The 22,594-nt window shown below is 35.5% G+C and overlaps 1 protein-coding gene and 1 pseudogene across 9 annotated transcripts in view; both read left to right on the plus strand.

The window, feature by feature from the left end:
- The first annotated feature begins 296 nt into the window (after positions 1–296).
- On the plus strand, positions 297–1,565 carry LOC149559310 (sodium/calcium exchanger NCL2-like; annotated as a pseudogene).
- A 5,816-nt stretch (positions 1,566–7,381) lies between these two features.
- The window catches only part of LOC149559311 (Tetratricopeptide repeat (TPR)-like superfamily protein), a 36,527-nt gene continuing 21,314 nt past the window's right edge, over positions 7,382–22,594 (plus strand). For 6 of the 9 annotated variants that reach the window (XM_089833226.1, XM_089833231.1, XM_089833225.1 and 3 more), the window contains exon 1: positions 7,382–9,939. In XM_089833226.1, the coding sequence (XP_089689352.1) occupies positions 7,588–9,069 (1,482 nt within the window). In that variant the 5' untranslated portion in view covers positions 7,382–7,587 and the 3' untranslated portion in view covers positions 9,070–9,939. The remainder of the gene's footprint in view (positions 9,940–22,594) is intronic. The other 3 variants (XM_089833229.1, XM_089833224.1, XM_089833228.1) reach the window with 2 other exon arrangements.

A 22,594-nucleotide genomic window follows, 5' to 3' on the forward strand; every position in this document is an offset into this window, starting at 1 on the left:
CTTGCACAAGGAAGAATTAACAGTATACACACTATTCCATCCAGCAAAATCCACAAACACTTCTCTATTCACTTCAAAACTTAATAAAAACCAGTAATTGTCATTGCAATTCTAGGCACAGTCTGTTGTTCTGTGCTATAGCCGTACAATGGCATTTACCAACCCTTGCATTATGGTTCCCCAAAACATTTATAGCCTTCTCCTCGACATTCATGAAGTTTGGATCCAACATCCTAAAACTAGAAGTTGTAGAATCACTTCCCAGAGCTCATATTTAAGACCTTGGTGTTCTTTTGATGGGTTCAGGATATGAGGTAAGCTGATTGTGATTATTTGGAAGAAATGATCTCATAGCATTCATCCAATGTTTCTACTCTTATTCCATGGATAATATGATCTTTTGTTTTCAAAATTTGAGGGTTGCAGGTCTGTATCTGGTGTTGCAGAAGAGTAAGGAAGAACTAGAAGCTTTGATGGATAATGCTGAAGAAAGTGAAAATTTTGGCAGCAAATACAAAGTCTATTTGAAAGCTACTTTGCTACTTGTGGCAGGAGCAGTTATAGCAGGTGTCATTGTTGATCCACTTGTGGACGCTGTTAATAACTTTTTTGATGTCACAAACATCCCTACCTTCTTTATTTATTTCATAGCAATGCCCTTCGCCACAAACTCCAATGAGGCCATTTCAACACTTATCTTTGCAAGCCGGAAGAAAAAATGAACTGCTTCTTTGACCTATTCTGAGGTACATTTCTCCTTGTCTTTCAATTTCTTTGATCCGTGAAGATACTTGACAAGTTTGAATACTGAGAATGGGGATGACACTGAGAATAGAAGAGCGAGAATTGTTCATGGGATCTCTTTGTTTGCCAATATGGGCACCTTTTAGGGCACAACGTTCGTTGTTTTCGTATACCAGATATATTTTCTTGCTTGAGTTCTGCATGTTACTCTGTTGTTTTCTCTTTCTCATACACATGCACATTGACATACAAACGCTAATTTTTAGATAGATTTCTCAATGTTCACATCTTGTTTTGTAGATATATGGGGTAGTGACAATGAACAATACATTATGCTTGGGCATTTTCTTGGCCATTGTCTATCTTCAAGGATTGGATTGGAACTTTTCAGCCGAAGTATTGGTGATATTAATTGCAATTGCAGTGACAGGGCTCATGGGCAACATCTTCACCACATATAAACTTTGGATGAGTTCCATTGATTTTTTTATGTATCCTCTATCTCTTGTAACATATAAATACTCATACATAATCTATTCTAGAAATTTGTAACTGAATCGATTATGGATTGTGGAAAACTCATATATTTAATTTATTATATCTGGTGATTATTTCTTTGACACCATAGATCAATTTTGGCTCGAGATCTGCAGTCTGTTGTGATGTACGATCAAGAAGGGAAGTTTGTAGGAGTTAGGCGGCCTAGGTCAAATCATCCAATAACCATTGATGGCATGGAAATTGTTGTGGATGATGCGATTGGCAGCACTGGCCTAGAACTAAAGGTCCATGCTTTTCCTCCATTGTTTGTTTCTATTTGACAGTTTATCGTGTGAACCTGTAACGAATATAATGGAGATAACTCTATTTTGAGTGGAATTAGATTGAATAATCATGTGTACAAACTTTAACAAAAAGGAAATTGACGTTAATCACAATGAGTATGCCAGACTCACTGATTATCACTTATGACTACCCTTCCTTTTATAGTTATGAAAAAAAGATGACAAAGTATAACTAAGATATGAATTCTTGTTTTAACCATATTTTCCCTACTTCTAGCTAACTGTTTTACCAGAGATAAAGTCCACCTACAGCAAGGGATACGGAGATGCTCAAATCAACAAAGTGGTTCACAATCCTTGGATGGCTATTCTATAAGTCCTTGATATCAATTGCTCTACATAGTAAGAAAATAAAAGCTTTTTTAGTTAACTTTGTCTGCAAGGAAATTTAAAATGGAACATTTACTTTACCATCTATAGAAACATCCAACACATAATTCTTGTACAACATGTAAAGTCATTTTTTTCATCAAAAGTGGAGCATTCAATTTTATGTTCTCTGAGATCCATAGAATCTCCTAAAATATCTGATGTATGTATCTAAAGTAGGAATGCCAATAAAAATTGTACCCAAATTTTTTGTTACCAGCTCATGGTAGTTGTGGCTCTGTTTAAACTTTAAATACTGGTAAATATTATGGAGATTTTGTATGCTTTCTACTATAATATCCAATTTCATATTAGATTTTCTATTATTTGGAATATTGAATTTGCTTTTGACTTTCTTCAAATATTTTTGCATCACTAAAAGTTCTTAACATTTAACAACTATGTGCAATTTGATTTTGTTTAATAGAGTTGTGTGTCATCGGTGTTTGATAATGAAAAGTCATTGATGCATTTAGAGGTTTGTGTGGAAGAGAAGACAATCAAATCTATTTGTGAACAGACAAAGGTTTATTTTTTCTACCATAATTGAGCAATGTCATAGCTCAAAACAGTTCTCACTCTTGTTATCATGTCTGAAGTGTGTTATATCCAAATTAACAAATAGTACATATGCTAGTTTTTATGCATTTAAGTCATCATTTAATCTGGTATCTACCTCCTTCCTCCCTTCAAATGGATTATGACTTGAAGGTCACTGCAATTCATTTTTAGTTCTTTCAGAGTGATCATCCTAGTGGAGACACAGATGCTTTAGGACTAAATGAAGCTATTTGATCAGAAGTCCAACGTGTTGTTTTTGAAATTAAATTTGACATTGAACAAGTGCATTATAGAGTTGATTACATTGGTTGCCTGCATTAAAATCTTCAATTTGGCATTGTGAAGAGTATGCAATGTTTTCATCTACTACAAAATGAAGAACCCAGGTTATATCATTTGTATTACTAGCTGTCTGGTAGTTTATTGTGTCTCCACATTTGTTTAGAAAATTTCTTTCATGTGAAAACTGTTGACTGATTACAGAATCCACAAAATCGCTACTTTCATTGAACACATTAGTATTTGTGAACTTTCCTACATAAGGAGATGAGTTTTCCCATTGTGTATTTTCCACCACATAGTCCCCCATTTTACCACATTCTAATTGTCCATTGAAGGGCTTTAAGGTGTTGATCCCTATGATGGGTGACAGACAAGAATGTGTCTTGTAATGGTGGGTTGTGTGAAGGATGGAATTATGGCGGAGTTTCTTGCTCGAAGGAGAGTTCCAATAGTTCTTTATTTCATTATCAGTTCTACCAATGCCAAATTGAAGATTTTAATGCAGGCAACCAATGTAATCAACAACATATGAACTCTATTAATATTTCCACCCTCATGACATCCCTTGCATACTAACTTAAGCCTATCGGGGAGTAAAATAGGCTAAGTGTCGTCCTTGGCTTAGATAATAGAAGGGGACCTGACAAGTGTAGTATCAGGGGCCAACATTCTATTATAAACTCTTAATGCACATTCCTTTTCACTGTATATATCAAAAATTCATGACAACATAGTTACTTCTTTAATGCTACAATTCAAGGGATCTTTGACACTTAAAGATTTTCTTAATATTCGTTCTAGATGACTTGTCCTATAACTTGGAGTAGGAGGGATAGTCTGCTAAGTGTTTGTCATTATTACTTCAGTGGTATCAAATAAAAAACAAACCAGATCATCAGTGCACACTGGTATATTAAAGCATATGAATCTGAATTTGGGCCACTAAATAGGAGCAGTGTAAAAGAGTTTTTGTCACCTCGTGATGCATCAGGTCATGGAACTCATACTTCTTCAATAGTAGCGGGTAATTTGGTAGATAATGAGCTTTCTCGGGCTAGCTTCAGGATCTATTGGGGGGGTGGGGGTGAGGTGCCCCAGTAGCTCACATTGCAACATACAAAGTATGCTAGGCTACTGGTGATTACAGTTCAGCCAACATACTTGCTGCATTTGATGATGCAATTCATGATGGTGTGGATGTGCTCTCTATGTCTCTTGATCACCACCTCCATTGGATGCTTATGTTGATGATACAATTTCTATTGGGTCATTTCATGCTCTGGAAAAAGGAATTGTTGTAGTTTGTTCAGCTGCAAACTCTGGACCTTACTCGGATACAGTTACAAATACAGCTCCCTAGTTAATTACAGTAGCAGCAAGCACAATTGACAGAAGTTCCCCTACTGCATTGACTCTTGGAAACAATCGAACCTTCAAGGTTAAACACCCATTCTCCTTTATTTAGAAAATTGTGTAAGATGTTTAATATAGTTGGATCATTCGTACTTAGTATCAATAATAAGAGATTTCCACAATCCAAATTGTATAGAGAAAGTTGTCTCTAGATTAAATTGTGCACACAATTTTTGTACCCCACTCTGTGATTCATAATATCCTGATGATGAATCATGAAATCTGATCTGAAAGATTGATACAAAAAACTTATACACAATTTAATTTTAAACTAGTTTTCTTTCTCTACTGATTTAGTAAGTTAAAGTTTGATGGCATTACTATAAGGCATATCTTGTCCTACAAGGTCAAGCATTGTATACCAAAAAGCATATAGGGAAGTTGTATAGCCTTGTTTATGCAGAAGACATTACTTCTAGGGATGTTGCTGCCTCACAAGCTAGGTATGACTTCTAACATTTATTGCTAACTTTCACCTTGAATGAAGTAATGGTTCTCATAGGAAGTAATAAATCTACAGGACTTGTGAAACAGACTCTCTTAATGCTACTTTAGCAAAAGGTAAATTTTTTCTGTGCTTCCAAACTAGAACACAAAAGCCAAGCAGTGCTGCAACACTTAATGTCTACAATGCCCAAGGAATTGGAGTGATCTATGCTCAGATTAGAACCAAGACTATAGTTTCTTCCCCTATTATTCCATGTGTACAAGTGGATTTTGAAGTGGGCACTAGTATTCTTTCCTACATACAGACATCAAGGTAATCAATTGGTAATTTCTACAAAGGAAACAAGGTAGCTATTACCCTGCATTGGCAACTACAAGATTTTTAAAAAAACACTTTGACTAAAAATGCCTTAATATTGATACTCTGTAGATCTCTTCTGAGACTGGCTGTTACAGAGACAACTATCAAGAAGACACTTGCTCCACAAGTTGCATTTTTCTCCTCTAGAGGACCTAGCTCTTTGTCTCCAACAATATTAAAGGTAAGCAATTGCAATCTTCCTGCCCTTTTGCAATATGATTTGTTTACTATGGATCCAATTTGACTGGTGTACATTATATCAAATGATAATGTCTCCTTTTAATAGTGAAACAATGCTACAAAACAAGAAATTTTTGAATGCCTCTAATGTATATGAGCAATGTTAGTATGCTAATAGAAACCAAATTTAAATAAAGCTTCTACAAACTAAACAAAATTCATAAACTTCAAGATAGAATAAGATGAGCTCTTAATTGAGAATATGAGTCATTAATGGGCTCTCTCAATCAGAAGCTCTCTTGTTGAGTAGCTTTGTCTAAATAGATAGGATGTATGCTCAAGCGTTATGCTTCAAATGGAGTTGGAATTTGGGTGTGAGTGTATGATTTTGATGTAAAATGGCTTCTTAAAATGGCATTATGACTTTACTTCATGGAGAATCCTTAGTTGGTGATTTGCTGGTTGGAATTATTATTTACTATAAAATGCATTCGCTAAATACTTAGTTGGTGAATATATTTACTTGCTTAGGTTTTGTAGAGCCTAAAGAACTGCATATCTCAACCATAATTTGATTAATATCATTAGTTGGTCAGACTAGTTAGAGGGCTTAAGCATTGAGAAAACCATACTCATTTTTTTCTAATCTATTGATTTGGGAATCAACACAACATATCCACCACAATTTGTGAATTAGATCCACACATTCCATCAATGGGAACAACCTCTTTGAACTCCACACATAATAAGTAGGACCTCCATGAGGGTATTAATGATGTAAGTGCCCTTTATAGATAGAAAAATAACTAAATAAAATTTAAATTCTAATATAAGATATAAGATAAAAAAATTCCAAAAACCTATCCACTATAGTAAATATTAATTAAGTAGCAAAAATGGAGTACCTTGGATTTTTCTGCCAGTGAGTTTGACATAGTATTTTAAGAAATCACGAGCATTGATTTTTTGTTGCTTTTTCCACGAACTCCTAAAGAATGATGCTTTGCTTTTTGGCAGCCTGAGGGGTTGCTTAATGTTTTTTTTTTTTTGATAAATAGTTGTTGATTTTGGCTTCGGCCGTGTGAACTCTTGTAGGGTGATCTTGTATCCCCTAGCCCTTTTTTGTGAATTGTAACTAGTATATTATTTATTAATAGAAAAGGACAATTCATCCAATTTTTTAATTTATCATGACTCATTTTTTATTTTTTTCTTTATTTTTCATTTATATTTTTTCTTATGATCAATAGTAGAAACTAATTCAATTGCTTGAATTCCACATCGATAAATCAACTTGTTTAATTCATACAAGAGCACCTTAAACATAATTAAATGTCTTTATATATCATATTACAATATTAAGTTCCAAATTAAAATCCGTGTATAACAACAATTTGATCCTCCTATCCACTTTCTCTTCCTCTACCCCATTTTCAATCTAAACCACTGTAAGTCTCGTCTTCTTTAGCCTTTTGGTGGTGGTGGTTGTCTTTTATGGTTTCATATGATATCATGCTAAGTGAAACCGAAGTTGCCCCCATTGAGGCTACCACTATGATACATCTCACATGTTATCATGCTAAAAGAACCCAACAAATGGAAACTAGTAGATGGCTTAATATTATCTTTAACGATGTTTTGTGCAAAAGGAAGAGGACGAAGATGCGATAAAACATCCATTGGATGAGCAGATGGAACATCCATTTCAACACTTATCCCACTAATATCATAGCAATTAAGGCCTTTGTTTTGGATAAATTTTATAAGAAGAACTGGGTTAAAGGGATAGGCAAGAAAAAAATGTATTACATTTAATTTCATAGTTGACAAACTTCAAAGGCCTTACATTGGTGCCAATATTGCTGGAAAGCTAAACTTGTTATTGCTCCATTGAGGACTAACTCACATTAATTACTTACTGAGACTGAACGTTGGAAAAGGCCTAAAGAAGCTTGGAAGGAGGAGCACCACTTTATGGTTGAATGTGTTGCTTTTAAGGAGAATCTTAAGGTCTTCATTGTCATTTTTAAATAGGAAAAGACTTGATCCAATGAAAGTGACATCCTGCCCTATAAACAATGTTTAGTCTCATTAAGGTTAAATTTTTTCTATGATTGGATGAGCTGAAGTTAGAAAGAATTAAATAAAAATCTCTGTCAACAAATTAATATCGGACCACCCCAAAAAATCCAAAAAAAAAAGCAAATCAAAAAAACTGGAAGTGAAGTGTGAACTTCCCGCAAATAAACAACCACCTATTGTGAAAAGCGGACGAATTCAAAGGATGGTCACGGTAGTCTTGCAGCCAGCGAGCGATCATCCAAATGGAATTTTGGGTATATTGGGGAGAATGAGTAATCCCAGGCATTGTTTTTAATCATAGGTATGAAACTTCACTTGTGTAATGATGTTCGAGCAGTCACATTGGCAAGTTTGCTGGGATCTTCCAGTGACAGTGCCGGGCATCTCTATTCTTTAAGCCTCTTATTTCTTTCCATTTTCGGAAGGTTTTACACTACTTCATCTGAAACCCTAGTAGCAGAACAATATTTTAGTGTTTTGATGAAGAAGGGATCTGCATCCAGTATAGAGAGAGAGCTAGGGAAAATTAATGCCCAATTAAATTCATCTTGTGTGGAGAAGGTCGTGCAGAGGTGTGGTGGAAATAAGATTCTAGGTCTGAGGTTCTTCATCTGGGCTGTTCAGCAGCGCCGATACATCCCAACTAATTATGTATACAGGACAACATGCAGAGTTTTAGGTGTTAAGCGGAAACCCACAATGTTATTTCAAGTTTTGGCAGGCATGAAGGAAGAAGGTTGTGTTGTCTCCGTCAAGACATTTAGAGTTATGATCAATCTCTGCAAAGAGGGTAAACTGGTTGAAGAGGCTATTGATTTGCTTAACCGCATGGAAGACTTTAATTGTACTCCAGACGTTCCTATCTACAACACTCTAATCCATCTTCTATGCGAAGTTGGGCATATGGATAAGGCCAAGGTAATGCTGAATCAGATGTTGGAACTAGGCGTATTTCCTGATCTTGCCACCTATATTTTCCTTATAAAAGGATATGGCAGTGCGGGTCAGCTAGAGGATGCACACAGACTATTACTCCAAATGAGGGAGCATGGTTGTATTCCAAGTGTAGTCACTTATACCGATTTGACACATAGTTACTGCAAGACTGGATGCCCAGAAAAGGGCTTGGAGCTGTTAGTCGAAATGTCGCAAAACCAGTGTGCCCCTAATTGTGTCACATACACAGCTATGATTCAGGGCTTCTGCGAGACAGGAAGAGTAAAGGAAGCCTCAGACATTTTGGATATAATTATCACAAATGGTTGCTCTCCAAATACGGTAACTTTTAATATCCTAGTCAATGCACCTTGCATGGAGGGAAAAATCGATGATGTGGACGAACTTATGCGAAAAATGATTGAGGGAGGACATATCCCAAAAGATAAATGCTATAGTTCATTCATGATGGGGCTTTTAAGAACAAACAAAGTGGAAGAAGCTGAGAATTTACCAATAAACATGCTTGCAAATGGTGTAAATCCAAGCGACTTAGCATATAACACATTGATACAGGTATTGTGCTTAAGTGGAAGATATTCCAATGCCTTGGATTGGTACCATACAATGAAAAACACGTATGGTCTTGAGCTTAAAGCCTGTTCTATTCTTTTACATGGACTCTGCGACCAAGGTTATGTGGATGAAGTTGAAAATGTGTTTGAGGGTATGATTGATAAGGGTATTCCACTTCAAGTTTCCACGTTCGATGCTGTTAGTAGACATCTTCGCAAAGCAGGCAGACATGAGAAAGCCTTGAAGTTCTCAAGTAATTTTAAATGTCAGTGATCTGCTGTCAAGAGACAATGGTGAAGCTGCTGCATCATTTATTTGTTGCCTTACAGTGGAAAGACTGAGGTCATATTGATTCTGCAGGAAGGAACTTTTGAAATGGGTATCACTGCATGCAAGAAGCACCATATGTACATGAATTGGGATATTTTGGTTCAGCCTTTCCGATATAAATATGCATTGCTTATGATTTTTAGACATCTTGGAAATTGAATCCCATGGTAAGAGTGGTCATTTCTTATGCCAATCAGCAACTTATTGATAATAAATTGTTGATACCGTTTAATGGCCTTGCAGCTGCATTCTTCTCCTCTTGAAATAAAATTAGCGATTTGACGCACATATGCTGTGTGTGACAAGTGGGTATCTATAGTTCCATAGGAGTGTTGCACCAAGCAAGAGATTGAAGCGTTGTTGTGATGTTTCCTGATGACAGTTTTTGATGAGTGAAACAATGGGATGTCGGAAGAAGACTCAAGGCTACTGTTTGAAAATGCAACAAGAAGGGATAGCGGTATGGCTGGTTTTTCCTGGCCAGTCTACAGAAAGATTCAGCACTGAAGTTTTTGGCGGTCTTCTCGGGGCACCTTAATAGGAATTGTCATTTAAAAAATGTAACGACTCTACTATAGTGGAATGTTTAGTGAAGTGCATCCTATTGGCATGGACATGTTATGAGACTCAACAAAAAACATTTTCACTTCCAAAGATTTATTTCGTTGCATGACACTTTGCCACCTCTTGAGATTTTTAGGTGGGAGATCATACTCATCAATCTAAGATTCTAATCTAAATAAAGGTGTGGCCGAGTTATTTCCAGAGTACTCAGACTTCACTTTTTGAAGATACAAATGGCATATATTACAGGTAAATTGTGTCTTCCATTATATTTTGATGATGGATTTCTTCAAGCACTATACAAAACGATTTTCAGTTTCTTTTGTTTGAATTGAACAGTGAAAAAGGATTAGGCTTTAGCCTATGTTTATGTTGAGAATGACAATGCTTATCATCAATTGTGTGATGAGGTCATTTTAGTAATCTGTTGAATAGCTGATATTGTTTCTTCAGAAATATGGAAGCAAGGGATAAACTATTTTGTTTATGTTCATAAGCATCTGAATTTTGAATTTTAATATTCTGATACTCATGTAACAATGCTGTACTTCAATGGCTTTTTAAGGTGACATGTTCAACAGTTTTTAAAAAAGACGTGAACTGATTTCCTATTTTCTATAAAGGTTGCTGTGCTCCCAAATTTCTTGCAGAAAGCAAATTACAAAACAAATTAGTAGATCTAAATGATTTAAGGAGATAGTGGCACTGGTTATCTTTAGATGGATTCAACCTGTAAATTAATAAAAGGTTCTTATAAGATGGATTCAACCCGTAAGACCATAGAGACATGATCACTTAAGAAGCAGCATATTTATGTTTAACATTAGGAAATGAGATTATTAGGAAATGAGATTGATAGATGATACCTTGTTTACGATTTCCATTTATTGTAGGTTCAACCGGAAAATTTCCAGGCAAATTGTTTCTTCACCATTCTTTAAACCTAAATACTTGAACCATAGCATAACTTATGTTAATACTAAGACTGTGGACAGGAATAAATAATCCTATGGACATAAAGGTAATAAATTTATAATATTTATAGGCCAGGAATTGAACATGCCCTCCTAAATAAGGAGCTTTGCCCTCAAATTAATAAGAAATTTGGATTCAACTGTGCTCAGCCTAGAGTAGCATAATGATGGAATGATCTGTAAACAAATAGTGAGACAAATGATTTTTTGAGCTATTATTATACATACAGGTGGCATGAATGTTTAGAACTGGATGCATAACTTCCAAGTTACAAAATATCGCCCAAACCAAGATATCAAACAATACAGCTTAAGCAAGGCAACACAAAATAGACCCTTTTTTAAGACCTCAAGTCTATTTGCTTTTTTTTCAAACATTTTCAAAAGATTAGGGACAATTTGATGCCAGCCTAATGAATCTTTGATTTTATTAATTGTTGCATCCGAATGCCTGTACCATTTATTTAAACAAATAATATCAATAGATTGGATCGATTTTGTGTTTCAGGAGAAGGGAGTTCATGCTGATAAAACATAATGTCTGGAGCACCTGAACGAATAAAATCCATTAAAGCATTCACATCACTTGGTCTAAAAGAAAATGGCACAAGGATCTTCAATAGAACCTCATCAGGTATACCATGATAAACAGGAGAAGTTTGAAGAAGATCCCAGAGATAAAATTTTAGCAGGTAATATGTAGTTGCTCAATAAGATCATACTTATCCGGGGACTTAGAAAGAGGCTTAGGAGATGATGGAAGAATAGGTTGAGAATGTGGAAGAGATGTTGGGATATAAATGTTTTATTTATTCTTCATATTAGTATACTTGTGGGCTGCTGAGGTATAGTTAGTTGTCACAGATACTTTAGAAGTGATATTTAGCAGAATTTAAGTAATAACCTGGAGGGCATATTGTAGAAGAATCATAACAAACAGTTATCACCTTTTTGGGTTTTGGGTTTTCTCCCTTAACATAGATTGTTGGTCTCTTAGGTTTATCAAGAACACTAGAGACAAAATCAAGTTACCAAATTCATTGTTACTTCCAAAAGAATAGTTTAAAGAAGATTTCGAAGGAATACGTGCTTCATTGATTTGTGGAGGATACAATGTGAGCCGAGTCTTCATTCACAAACTCTGTGTCTTTAGAAGGGAGAGTATTAGTGTGAGGAGCAGGTAGAAATTAGAATAATGTTGAGGAAAGTTTCAAAAATTTCATCCTTTTGCACTAAAATATACTAGAAGCAGGAGGAATTATAGGAGAGGGGTCAAGGAAAAATAATAAAAGAGGAGAAACTAACAGTTTCATATGCTTAAGCACCTTTTGAAGTTCCTTAGAAAAATTGGAGAATGATAGGAGGAGAGTAAATAAGTTCATTTTGCAAGAAAAGATAGATAGACAAGTAAGCTGAAGGCTTCCATCTTTCTCTTTTGCCAATGGAGTGGGCTTCTTTTGTTTTGTCCCTTTTCTAACTATAAAAAAATGTTTTCATCAACAACCCCATTGAAGTGTATAACATGTTCACTAGAATGTAATGAACCACAATACTTAAAAAGTGGTGTATGATGGCTGCAAAATGCAATGATCCAAAGCAAAGTAGTATAGAATGTCAGGTTCCCCAAAATGTAATATAGGAAATTTGACTCAATCAAAAAACAGTTAAGTTCCTCTGAGAGTAAACTTCACTAATTACATTTAGATAAGGTTAGCTATTTAAAATGTTTAAGAGAAATAATCTGGTGAAAATTTATTAAAAAAGAAATAAAGATGTCTTTCTAATATTGAAAATGAAAAATGCAGATAATAGAGAATCCATGGTTGAAATTTGCATTTCTTGGTTGATGATTTTTGCGCATCGCACAAACGTCTCCGCATAGTGCTATCATCTCTGATGGACACCACAAATTGAAAAACACTTGAAAAATAAAAGGGACTCAACTTCATGATTTATATCACTTGCAAAACTTAGAAATGATGAACTCCAACAAATATTATACAACAAACTATAAAGGGAATACTAGAAATAAATACAACAAACTATAAAGGGAATACTAGAAATAAGGTTTAAAAGGTTAAATAAAAGAAATCAACAATAATAACCATGCACATGCTAACCTTCACATGGTTGAACTCCTTTGAAATACCTATACATATAAAGGGAAGGAAAAATGCTTGGTACTGTTTGGGGATTTGCCTCAGTCAAGTCCCCAATTTGGTGTTCCCACCTTCACAATAGCCAAGGTAAATTAAATGATAAATGAGGTGATAAATCCCAAGATGCTTAGATTGCCAAAGAGTGAGAGCAAGAGACCTGTATGGGATTGCTGTAAAATGCTTGTAAGTGTTGCTGAGAGCTTGAGAATGCAAGAGAGCCAAGTGAGAGGGAGAGATCCAAGATTGATTATGAAAACCAAGAGAATCTATAGAGATTTTGTATAAATGGAAGTTTGAATTAAATGTGAGAAGGGGAGGGAAAAGAAAGGAGCTGACTAGCAGTTATGAGTCATTTTGAGCTGTTCATTGACCTGAAAAGGTGATAAGTTGAAAAAAGCTCAAAAAGAGCTTTTGGACAATAAAATATCGTAAGATCTAGCACACACTCAAACATCCACTGCATGTACTAGTGTCCAAAAAGTTTATGTTGAATAATGACGAGAGACAAGAGAAACATAAGGTTAGCACAAAAGTGACACAAAAAGGTGTACGCTAAAGAGGATTTTGAGGACCTTCAGAGAGAGTCTAGTGAATCTACTAAAGCACCAAGGGAATGAGCACTAAACTTGACATAAGATATAGTTGAAATTGCAAAGGTACACAATTTATGACAATAAATAGGTGAACGGGTTCTTCTAGGTCTAATCCCATGGTATGCTGGGCTGAAGATGATGTATGAATCAAAGATAACATACATAGACAGGTCAAATGATTTATAATGTGATGACAGGGATCTAGATTTTGTTTCATTTTAATAATCAAAATGTGCTCTAATAATATTTTTCCAATGTCATAAGCTAAGTTACCATGTGCATTGTCCCAGGGCTAGGATCTAGATTTTGATGCGCACGGGCACAAATTTTGGTGCACACGGGCATGGAATCTAGTGTGCATGGTGCGGATTTTGGTGTGCTGTTCAATTAGGGAACATTTTTGCTCCTCGTGGGTGCATTATGATACATAGGGATGTGTATCCCAATACACACATAAGGAGCAAATGCACTCCTTGTGCAGGCCAGTGCGCATTTGGCGCATCCAAATGCATGTGGATGGATGGCCAACAAAAAAATTGAAAAAACTTTTAAATAGGGAAAGTTTTCACTAAAAACATGTGCTATGAAGTTTTTATTTTATTTTTCCGCTAAACCCTAAAATGACCATAAAAGAGGCCATTCATTGTTTTAACACATCATTTTGTTTGCTATTTTTGCACTCTTCTCATTTGGCCTCCATTTTGGCATTTCAAAGGGTATGTGATTATTTTCAAAGAAGATCGTTCATGGGGTGTTAGATAGCTTCCATGTAGGAGATTTAAGTGTCTAAGGTAGCATTTGACCCTATTGTTGGGTCTTTTAATGAATGTTTTTTTAGATTTTGATGTTTTATTCAAGTTTGGGATGAATTCTTTCAAACTTTTTAAGAAATTAAAAAACAAGTTTGACTCTCAGTTTTAATATTTTTGTATCTTTTTTGCACTTGTATGCCTGTATTCTTAGGTTTATCCTAATTTAAATTTTACTTAATTTCTTATAATAGCAATAAATCAGATTGCAAGAATGACTGTTAGTGAAAGTTCAGTGCGTGGAGAAGGAATCGATAATTTAAAATTGCTATAACATCTCCTATATGTAGATATACCACAAGAGTTTCATAGGTTCCAAGAGATGAGGCATATATTTGGAAGTGTCATTATTGTGATGATAAAGCAAAAAATAGCTCACATTCTCAAGTTAAACTTCACTTTATGAGCCTTGTTGATAAAGGGATGGGAATGTGCAAAGTCAAAGATAAGAAGCGATTGTCTCTCGCACAAATAACATTTATTACAGAACAAGAACAGGCTGATAGATTGGTTCAAAGATCAAAACAAGCTTCTTATGCTAGTCGATCTAGAAAGGAAAAATTGCATTTACTCATTGAATTAGTTGCAACCTCCAAACATCCATTATTGCCTATACAAGAAGTGGAAGATGGAGAAGTACAAATTACAACCTGCAAAAGAGGTTCATTGTACAAGGCATTTCAAATAAAGGCAATAAACATTATTGATGAAAAAATTGGACATTGCCTCTATGTCAATGGTCTTTCTTTCAACTTGGTGAGATCACCATAATGGTGTCTGCAATCAATAGTGCATCGATCGGTTTCACAAGTCTTGGGTATGGAAAGGTGCCTACCACCTAGTTAGAAAGAGAGAGGAGTGCTATAGAGGCCTCCCTTCGACCTGTTGGTTCCCAAAACTGTAGATTGGAAATCCAAGAGCCTGCCACTTCTCCAATAGGACTTCTCAATCAGTTCTGGCCAACGAACGGGAATACTTCTTGATTCCCCTACACTTCAGGCTTCGCTACACCCAGGCAGGTTGACCTTTACCTTAAACGCTGACTATTCGGCTCAAGGTTTTCTATAGCGAATTTAAACTTGGAGTTCTTCGACTGGCAAGGTCCTCAAACTCGATGAAACTGAAATTGGATGCTGAATATTTGATAATTGAATATTTTGTATAAATTTTGTAAATAATGGAATTGATGCTTGTAGAAGGAATATGTAGATTTTTTGATTTCAATACAAAGACCAGTGACTTTGCTCATCCGGGCGATAGAGTCAACTTCGGTGAACTTTCACGTGCAACTTCATAATGTTCAATGCACTTATACTGCGAACAATTTTAATAATCCAGATTCGACAGACCAATTATAATGCAATCTTAAATTAGTCCAGATTGAATTTTTAACTCCGCTGAGGAGACAAATGGGATCAAGGTACGGAAAAAATTTAATATTTCGCAACACCTATGATGATCAAATCTAAATGCTAATTGACCATGCCCACTTATATGATATCAAAATCATATACAGAATTCTAAAATATAATTACGAAGGACGATTCGCCTGCAGTTTAAATCTCCACGCCATTTAAAAATAAACAAAAGACATTTTATTTTATTTTAAAATAAAATAATGAACTTTATATTACAAAATCATAATAGACCCCTTATTCCTCCATACAATAATAAAATAAAAATACTTTTCTCCTAAGAGAATAAAATGTGTTCCGATATATGGATATTACAATGTCTGACCGCTATTTATATTATAAATATAAGGAATGGTGACTTTTCACAATTAAAAGTCATATCGTTTCTTGACCAAAGTAATTAATCCTTTGGAAATACACACTTAATTTATCAAATTTTAATTATCTTCTATTGGATGACCATGTATTCAAATTTGACTTGCATAAGAAATGTCGCATGCACATCCTTGCACAATTTTATTTTTCATACTTCATAGTAATATCTTTCCTTCCCATCGCATCTCTCGGTTTAATGGCTTCTTCATATCACATATGGTTTGTTAACTGTGTGAGGGTAGATTGCTATTTAATATTTTCATTGTGCGTGTACTCATGCTCAATTTTTGGCCTTCCACACAACTTTTGTCTTCAGTGTGCTGTCGAGAAGTGAATGGTGAGGCTAGGTGAGAACGGTGAACAGAGTCTTCATGTCTGTGATTCAACTATATACTTCTGCCCTTGGAATATAACTTTTTTTTATATTGTTTACTAAATCCTCGTGGTTAAACCAGTATTTGAACTTTTCAACATTGTGAATAATATTTGCTCATTGGATGAAATCTGTGCATAGATTGTTTTGTTCCATTGCGTCAATACAGGTGGAGTTCGTTGCATCCTATTCTTCAACAGTTGAGGTCCTTTTGATTTCCAGCACATCCTTTCTATCCAAGTGGCAACACGAGTAGTAACTAATAATTGGATTGGTATATCCAATATTAATAAGGGCACATCGTGATTTTACATCTAGGAAGCAATTTTGACTTTGCCGCTTTACTGGAAAGTGTTATATGATTACCCTGTGATATTTCTCGGGCCTCTCACTTCAAGCTGTATTCTTTGTATGTATTGAAATTAGTAAATCCTCTTTTGACACTGCCAGTCTCACAACTCTATCCTCCGTCATTACTACCCAAGTGATATCGATGTGTGTATGAGCAGAGAAAAATCATCTAGCAACTGAACAATGAAATTAGCCATTCCATTCATTACCGTGAAAATGACCCTATGGAAGATACATGATCATATGAAAGGGGTTGTGCACTGCCTCCTCACAAACAATTGTGACGCTCATAGCTTTGAGAATTATCTACTCTTTCGCTCATCAAAGTCTAAATAAACCCCCAGCTAGTAGAAATTCTTATTCTGATGCCATTGCAGATGCTCTTAAAAGATGGTTTGAAAATGCTTCAATAAATGTTGGCTTCATTATAATAACTTCACTTTCAGGAATATTTCAGTCATGGCTATTTACTATTTTGAAACATATTGTTTGAACATAAGTAGTGCGTAAGATCTAAAGATTTTCTCTCTACCATGGTACTTGGGACTCTAAAATTTGCCGAAATTTTAGAGTTCCATCAATAGCTCTTTTTGGGGACATATGCTCCCTATGAGCAGATCGAGATCACAGCTATCTCTGGAAGAGCAGACCGAGCATCAATGCCTAACATGATGCAAGGTGAAATTTGAGTGGCCCCAGGCCCCCCCAAAAAATGAACGTAGATCCTTCCCTCTATCAAACACATAGTTCTGATCATGTAACACTTTGAAGTTGCTGATCATAGCATGCTGCTCCTTAGTAGAATCTGATCCATTAGCAAATGTTAGAAAACAATCATCATGCGACATATGCCTTTCTTTCATTTCCTTGGTTTTCTGTCCATCTTTCAAATCTGCATTAGGTGAATCATCTTTATAGACAATACATGCTGGCTTTGCTTCATCAACGTGGCTTTTGCTAAATGGAAGCCCTTTTGAGTAATACCTTTGAGCGGTTATACAAGCATCCTCTTGGACATACTTCTTCACACAATTTGCCCCATTATGCATGGCTGATTCCACTTCACCTTCACATGTTTGATGTACCTCCCGCTGATGGGATGAGCTGAAAGGTATCTCATCTTCTGAATACACTTCATGAGTTTCATCAATTTCAAAATCAGACCTGCTATCTTCATCATGATGCTGATGGATTTGGCTGCATGGAAAATCCTCTTCATACAATGGATTTGAGAATGTAGTGAATTCAGAGCTGTCTTCAATCACTTCTTCTTCAAACAATGGGTTTAGGTACATGGAGAATTCAGGCATACTATCATGAGAGCTTTCACCCAGATCATCAAGTGTTTCATCAAATAGTGTACTAACTTCATCGCTTTGAGAATCATAATCTGCTTGACCAGCAAGGGGGATATCTTCATCAGCAATACACTCTAAAACTTTTTCCTGTTCATACATTGTGTGCAATTCTATTTCATCTTCATAATATGATTCTTCAGAATGATCACTTCTTTCATCCAATACCTCCTTAGAATGCACTGATTCATCAACTTGCTCACCTTGGTGGATTGAGAAAAAATTTGAGCCATTTTTCTCAACATGCTTTTGATACTCTAGATCTAACAAGGCTGAGATCTCTTCCACACTCAAAGAATCCTCTTCCTCATTTTCACATTCACTATCAGCTGTAGGCATATGAATATCATCATGGGCTGATTCTCCTTCAGCATGTTCAAAAATTTCATCTCTACTTGAGTCTGAAATTTCATTTAACTCGTGTTACTTTAGTCCTGCATTCATTATCCTCTGGAACTAGTTCACTATCCATAAGTTCAAGAAAGTTAAGAAACTGATGATCATATAAGAGGCGTAATTCCCGCATCCTGTAGAGAGGATCAGATGATGGAGGTTTGTATTCTGAAGGTATTTCTTGATAAGCATTAAACATTCTCATGAAGAATTCTGTTGCAGATTCATCTTCGTGCTTTTCTAAATTCAAATATGCATCCAAAGGAGATATATAACTGGGAGTTTCATCTAATATTTGGAAGAGAAGCATCAAATCAACATCATTTGGCGAGATTCCCAACTCACAAAACTTCATTATCAATTCCTTGTGTGAAGACATGATGGCTGAAGGTACTTCCCGGAAAATATCCACCATCCTTATAAACAAATGTGCCGATGTCTCACCTTCATATCTTTCCAAATTGAAAAATGCATCCAGGGGGTGTATGTATGCTTCCTCCATGGTGTAACATAGATCCACCTCCTGATCGTAGTACATATTGTCCATGTTAGATAATCAAATCATCTCCTTCTAAGTCCTCTCCCTCAGTAGAGCTACCAATTGAAACTTTATTGAATAGAGTTGCCACCTCTTTCGAGGAATGTATTGATCTTCCAGGTTCTCACTTCCAGCAGAGTACACTTCCAAACAAATTGATACAACTTTTGATACTGATCTACGAACTTAGAAATCTTGGGTAACTTCGCAATATGTATTGCGAGCAACTCTCCCCAGTCGAATTGCCAATCTGTTGGTTCCCAAAACTGCAGATTGGAAATCCAAGAGCCTGCCACTTCTCCAATAGGACTTCTCAATTAGTTATGGCCAACGAACAGGAATACTTCTTGGTTCCCCTGCACTTCAGGCTCCGCTACACCTAGGCAGGTTAACCTTTACCTTAAACGCTAACTGTTCGGTTCAAGGTTTTCCTATAGTGAATTTAAACTTGGAGTTCTTCCACTAGCAAGGTCCTCGAACTCGATGAAACTGAAATTGGATGTTGAATATCTGATAATTGAATGTTTTGTATAAATTTGGTAAATAATGGAATTGATGCTTGTAGAAGGAATATGTAGATTTTCTGATTTCAATAAAAAGACCAGTGACTTTGCTCATCCGAGCAATAGAGTCAACTTCGGTGAACTTTCACGTACAACTTCATAATGTTCAATGCACTTATACTGCCAACAATTTTAATAATCCAGATTCGACAGACCAATTATAATGCAATCTTAAATTAGTCCAGATTGAATTTTTAACTCTGCTGAGAAGGAGACAAACTGGACAGAGGTACAAAAACAATTTAATATTTCACAACACCTATGATGATCAAATCTAAAATGCTAATTGACCATGTCCGCTTATTTGATATCGAAATCATATACAAAATTCTAAAATATAATTACGAAGGACGATTCGCCTACAGTTTAAATCTCCACGACATTTAAAAATAAACAAAAGACATTTTATTTTATTTTAAAATAAAATAATGGACTTTATATTACAAAATCATAATAGACCCCTTATTCCTCCATACAATAATAAAATAAAAATACTTTTCTCCTAAGAGAATAAAATGTGTTCCGATATGTGGATATTACAATGTCTGACCACTATTTATATTTTAAATATAAGGAATGGTGACTTTTCACAATTAAAAGTCATATCGTTTCTTGACCAAAGTAATTTATCCTTTGAAAATACACACTTAATTTATCAAATTTTAATTATCTTCTATCGGATGACCATGTATTCAAATTTGACCTGCATAAGAAATGTCGCATGCACATCCTCGCACAACTTTATTTTTCACACTTCACAGTAATATCTTTCCTTCTCGTCACATCTCTCGATTTAATGGCTTCTTCATATCACATATGGTTTGTTAACTGTGTGAGAGTAGATTGCTATTTAATATTTTCATTGTGCGTGTACTCATGCCCAATTTTTAATTAATTTATACCGTAGGTTAAAACTTTATTACTAATTCTTTTATGAGAAATTGCTCCCGTCTTGGACTTCACCATTTGATGCATATTGAACTCGATGATAATTTCAAATCATTCCAATTTGGTGGCTCTCGATATTGAATGGCTCTTTGTTTCTAGCCTTCCACGCAACTTTTGTCTTCAGTGTGCTGTCAGGAAGTGAATGGTGAGGCTGGGTGAGAACGGTGAATAGAGTCTTCATGTCTGCGATTCAACTATATACTTCCGCCCTTGGAATATAACCTTTTTTTATATTGTTTACTAAATCCTCGTGGTTAAACTAGTATTTGAACTTTTCAACATTGTGAATGATATTTGCTCATTGGATGAAACCTGTGCATAGACTGTTCTGCTCCATTGTGTCAATATAGGAGGAGTTCGCTGCATCCTATTCTTCAATAGTTGAGGTCCTTTTGATTTCCACGCACATCCTTTCTATCCAAGTGGCAACACAAGCAGTAACTAATAACTGGATTGGTATATCCAATATTAATAAGGGCACATCGTGATTTTACATCTGGGAAGCAATTTTGACTTTGCCACTTTACTAGAAAGTGTTATATGATTACCTTGTGATATTTCCCTGGCCTCTCACTTCAAGCTGTATTCTTTGTATGTATTGAAATTAGTAAATCCTCTTTTGACACTGCTAATCTCACAACTCTCTCCTCCGTCATCACTACCCAGGTGATATTGATGTGTGTATGAGCAGAGAAAAATCATCTAGCAACTGAACAATGAAATTAGCCATTCCATTCATTATTGTGAAAATGGCCCTAAGGAAGATACATGATCATATGAAAGGGGTCGTGCACTGCCTCCTCACAAACAATTGTGATGCTCATAGCTTTGAGAATTATCTACTCTTTCGCTCATCAAAGTCTAAATAAACCCCCAGCTAGTAGAAATTCTTATTCTGATGCCATTGCAGATGCTATTACAAGATGTTTTGAAAATGTTTCAATAAATGTTGGCTTCATTATAATAACTTCATTTTCAGGAATATTTCAGTCATGGCTATTTACTATTTTGAAACATATTGTTTGAACATAAGTAGTGCGTAAGATCTAAAGATTTTCTCTTTACCATGGTACTTGGGACTCTAAAATTTGCCAAAATTTTAGAGTTCCATCACGATCAATTAGAGATTCTTGGATTGATTTAAGTGTTTCTATTATTTCCAATTGATGGAAAGATACCGGAAATTGCCCATTGGTTAATGTTGTCGCAGTGTCCCCCAAAGGGGTAATGTTTTTAAAGGTAGGCAATTGTTAAAGGGATTTGAAAGATGCATGGTTCATTTCTAGAATTCTCATTGAGTCCATAGAGATGGTAGGTAATGAAAATGTGGTCTAGGTAATCACAAATGATGCTAAAAATTGTAGGTGTATGGGTGTTTTAGTTGAGGGACGATTTAAGCACATATTTTGGACACCATGTATCATACACTCTCTCAACTTGGTAATACAACAAATTGGCATTCAAATAGAGTGGGTGAAATAAATATACGAAGAGGGGAAGGAGATTTAGATGTTTGTGACATACCACCAAATGTCGTGATCAATATTCAAAACTTTCTTGAAATTGGAGTTGTTGAAGGTAATATTTTGTTATTAACTTATTTAGGTTGCTAAGACCTGATTTGCATTGTTAATGGGACGACTTCTAGAGGTACAAGAGGCATTGGGGCAAATGGTTATTTCCAATCAATGGGGTGTATGGAAGGCTTCAGATTCATAAAGTTCCAAAAGGTCAACACGTTGATCTTGGATGACAGTCGATGGATTCATGTGCAATATGTATTGCAGTTCATTGAGCCCATCATGACTATGCTATGATTAATTGATATAGATGCACCTTGTTTGGGGATATCTATGATGACATGGACACAATAGCAGAGAAGGCAGAAATTGGAATACAAAAACATTAGAATGATCCCATAGAATGCGTAGACTTTGCTAGGAATAACAATGCACTACACACAACTGAGAGGGGAGGGGGTGAATCAGTTGTGAGCTAATCAAAACATTAAACCATCCACAACTCAGATCTGAAATCTTAAATGCAATGCAAAGCAAA

The sequence above is a fragment of the Cupressus sempervirens genome, chromosome 5 (assembly GCF_028749045.1).
Source record: "Cupressus sempervirens isolate cs-2001-9-10 chromosome 5, ASM2874904v1, whole genome shotgun sequence".
Lineage (NCBI taxonomy): Eukaryota > Viridiplantae > Streptophyta > Pinopsida > Cupressales > Cupressaceae > Cupressus > Cupressus sempervirens.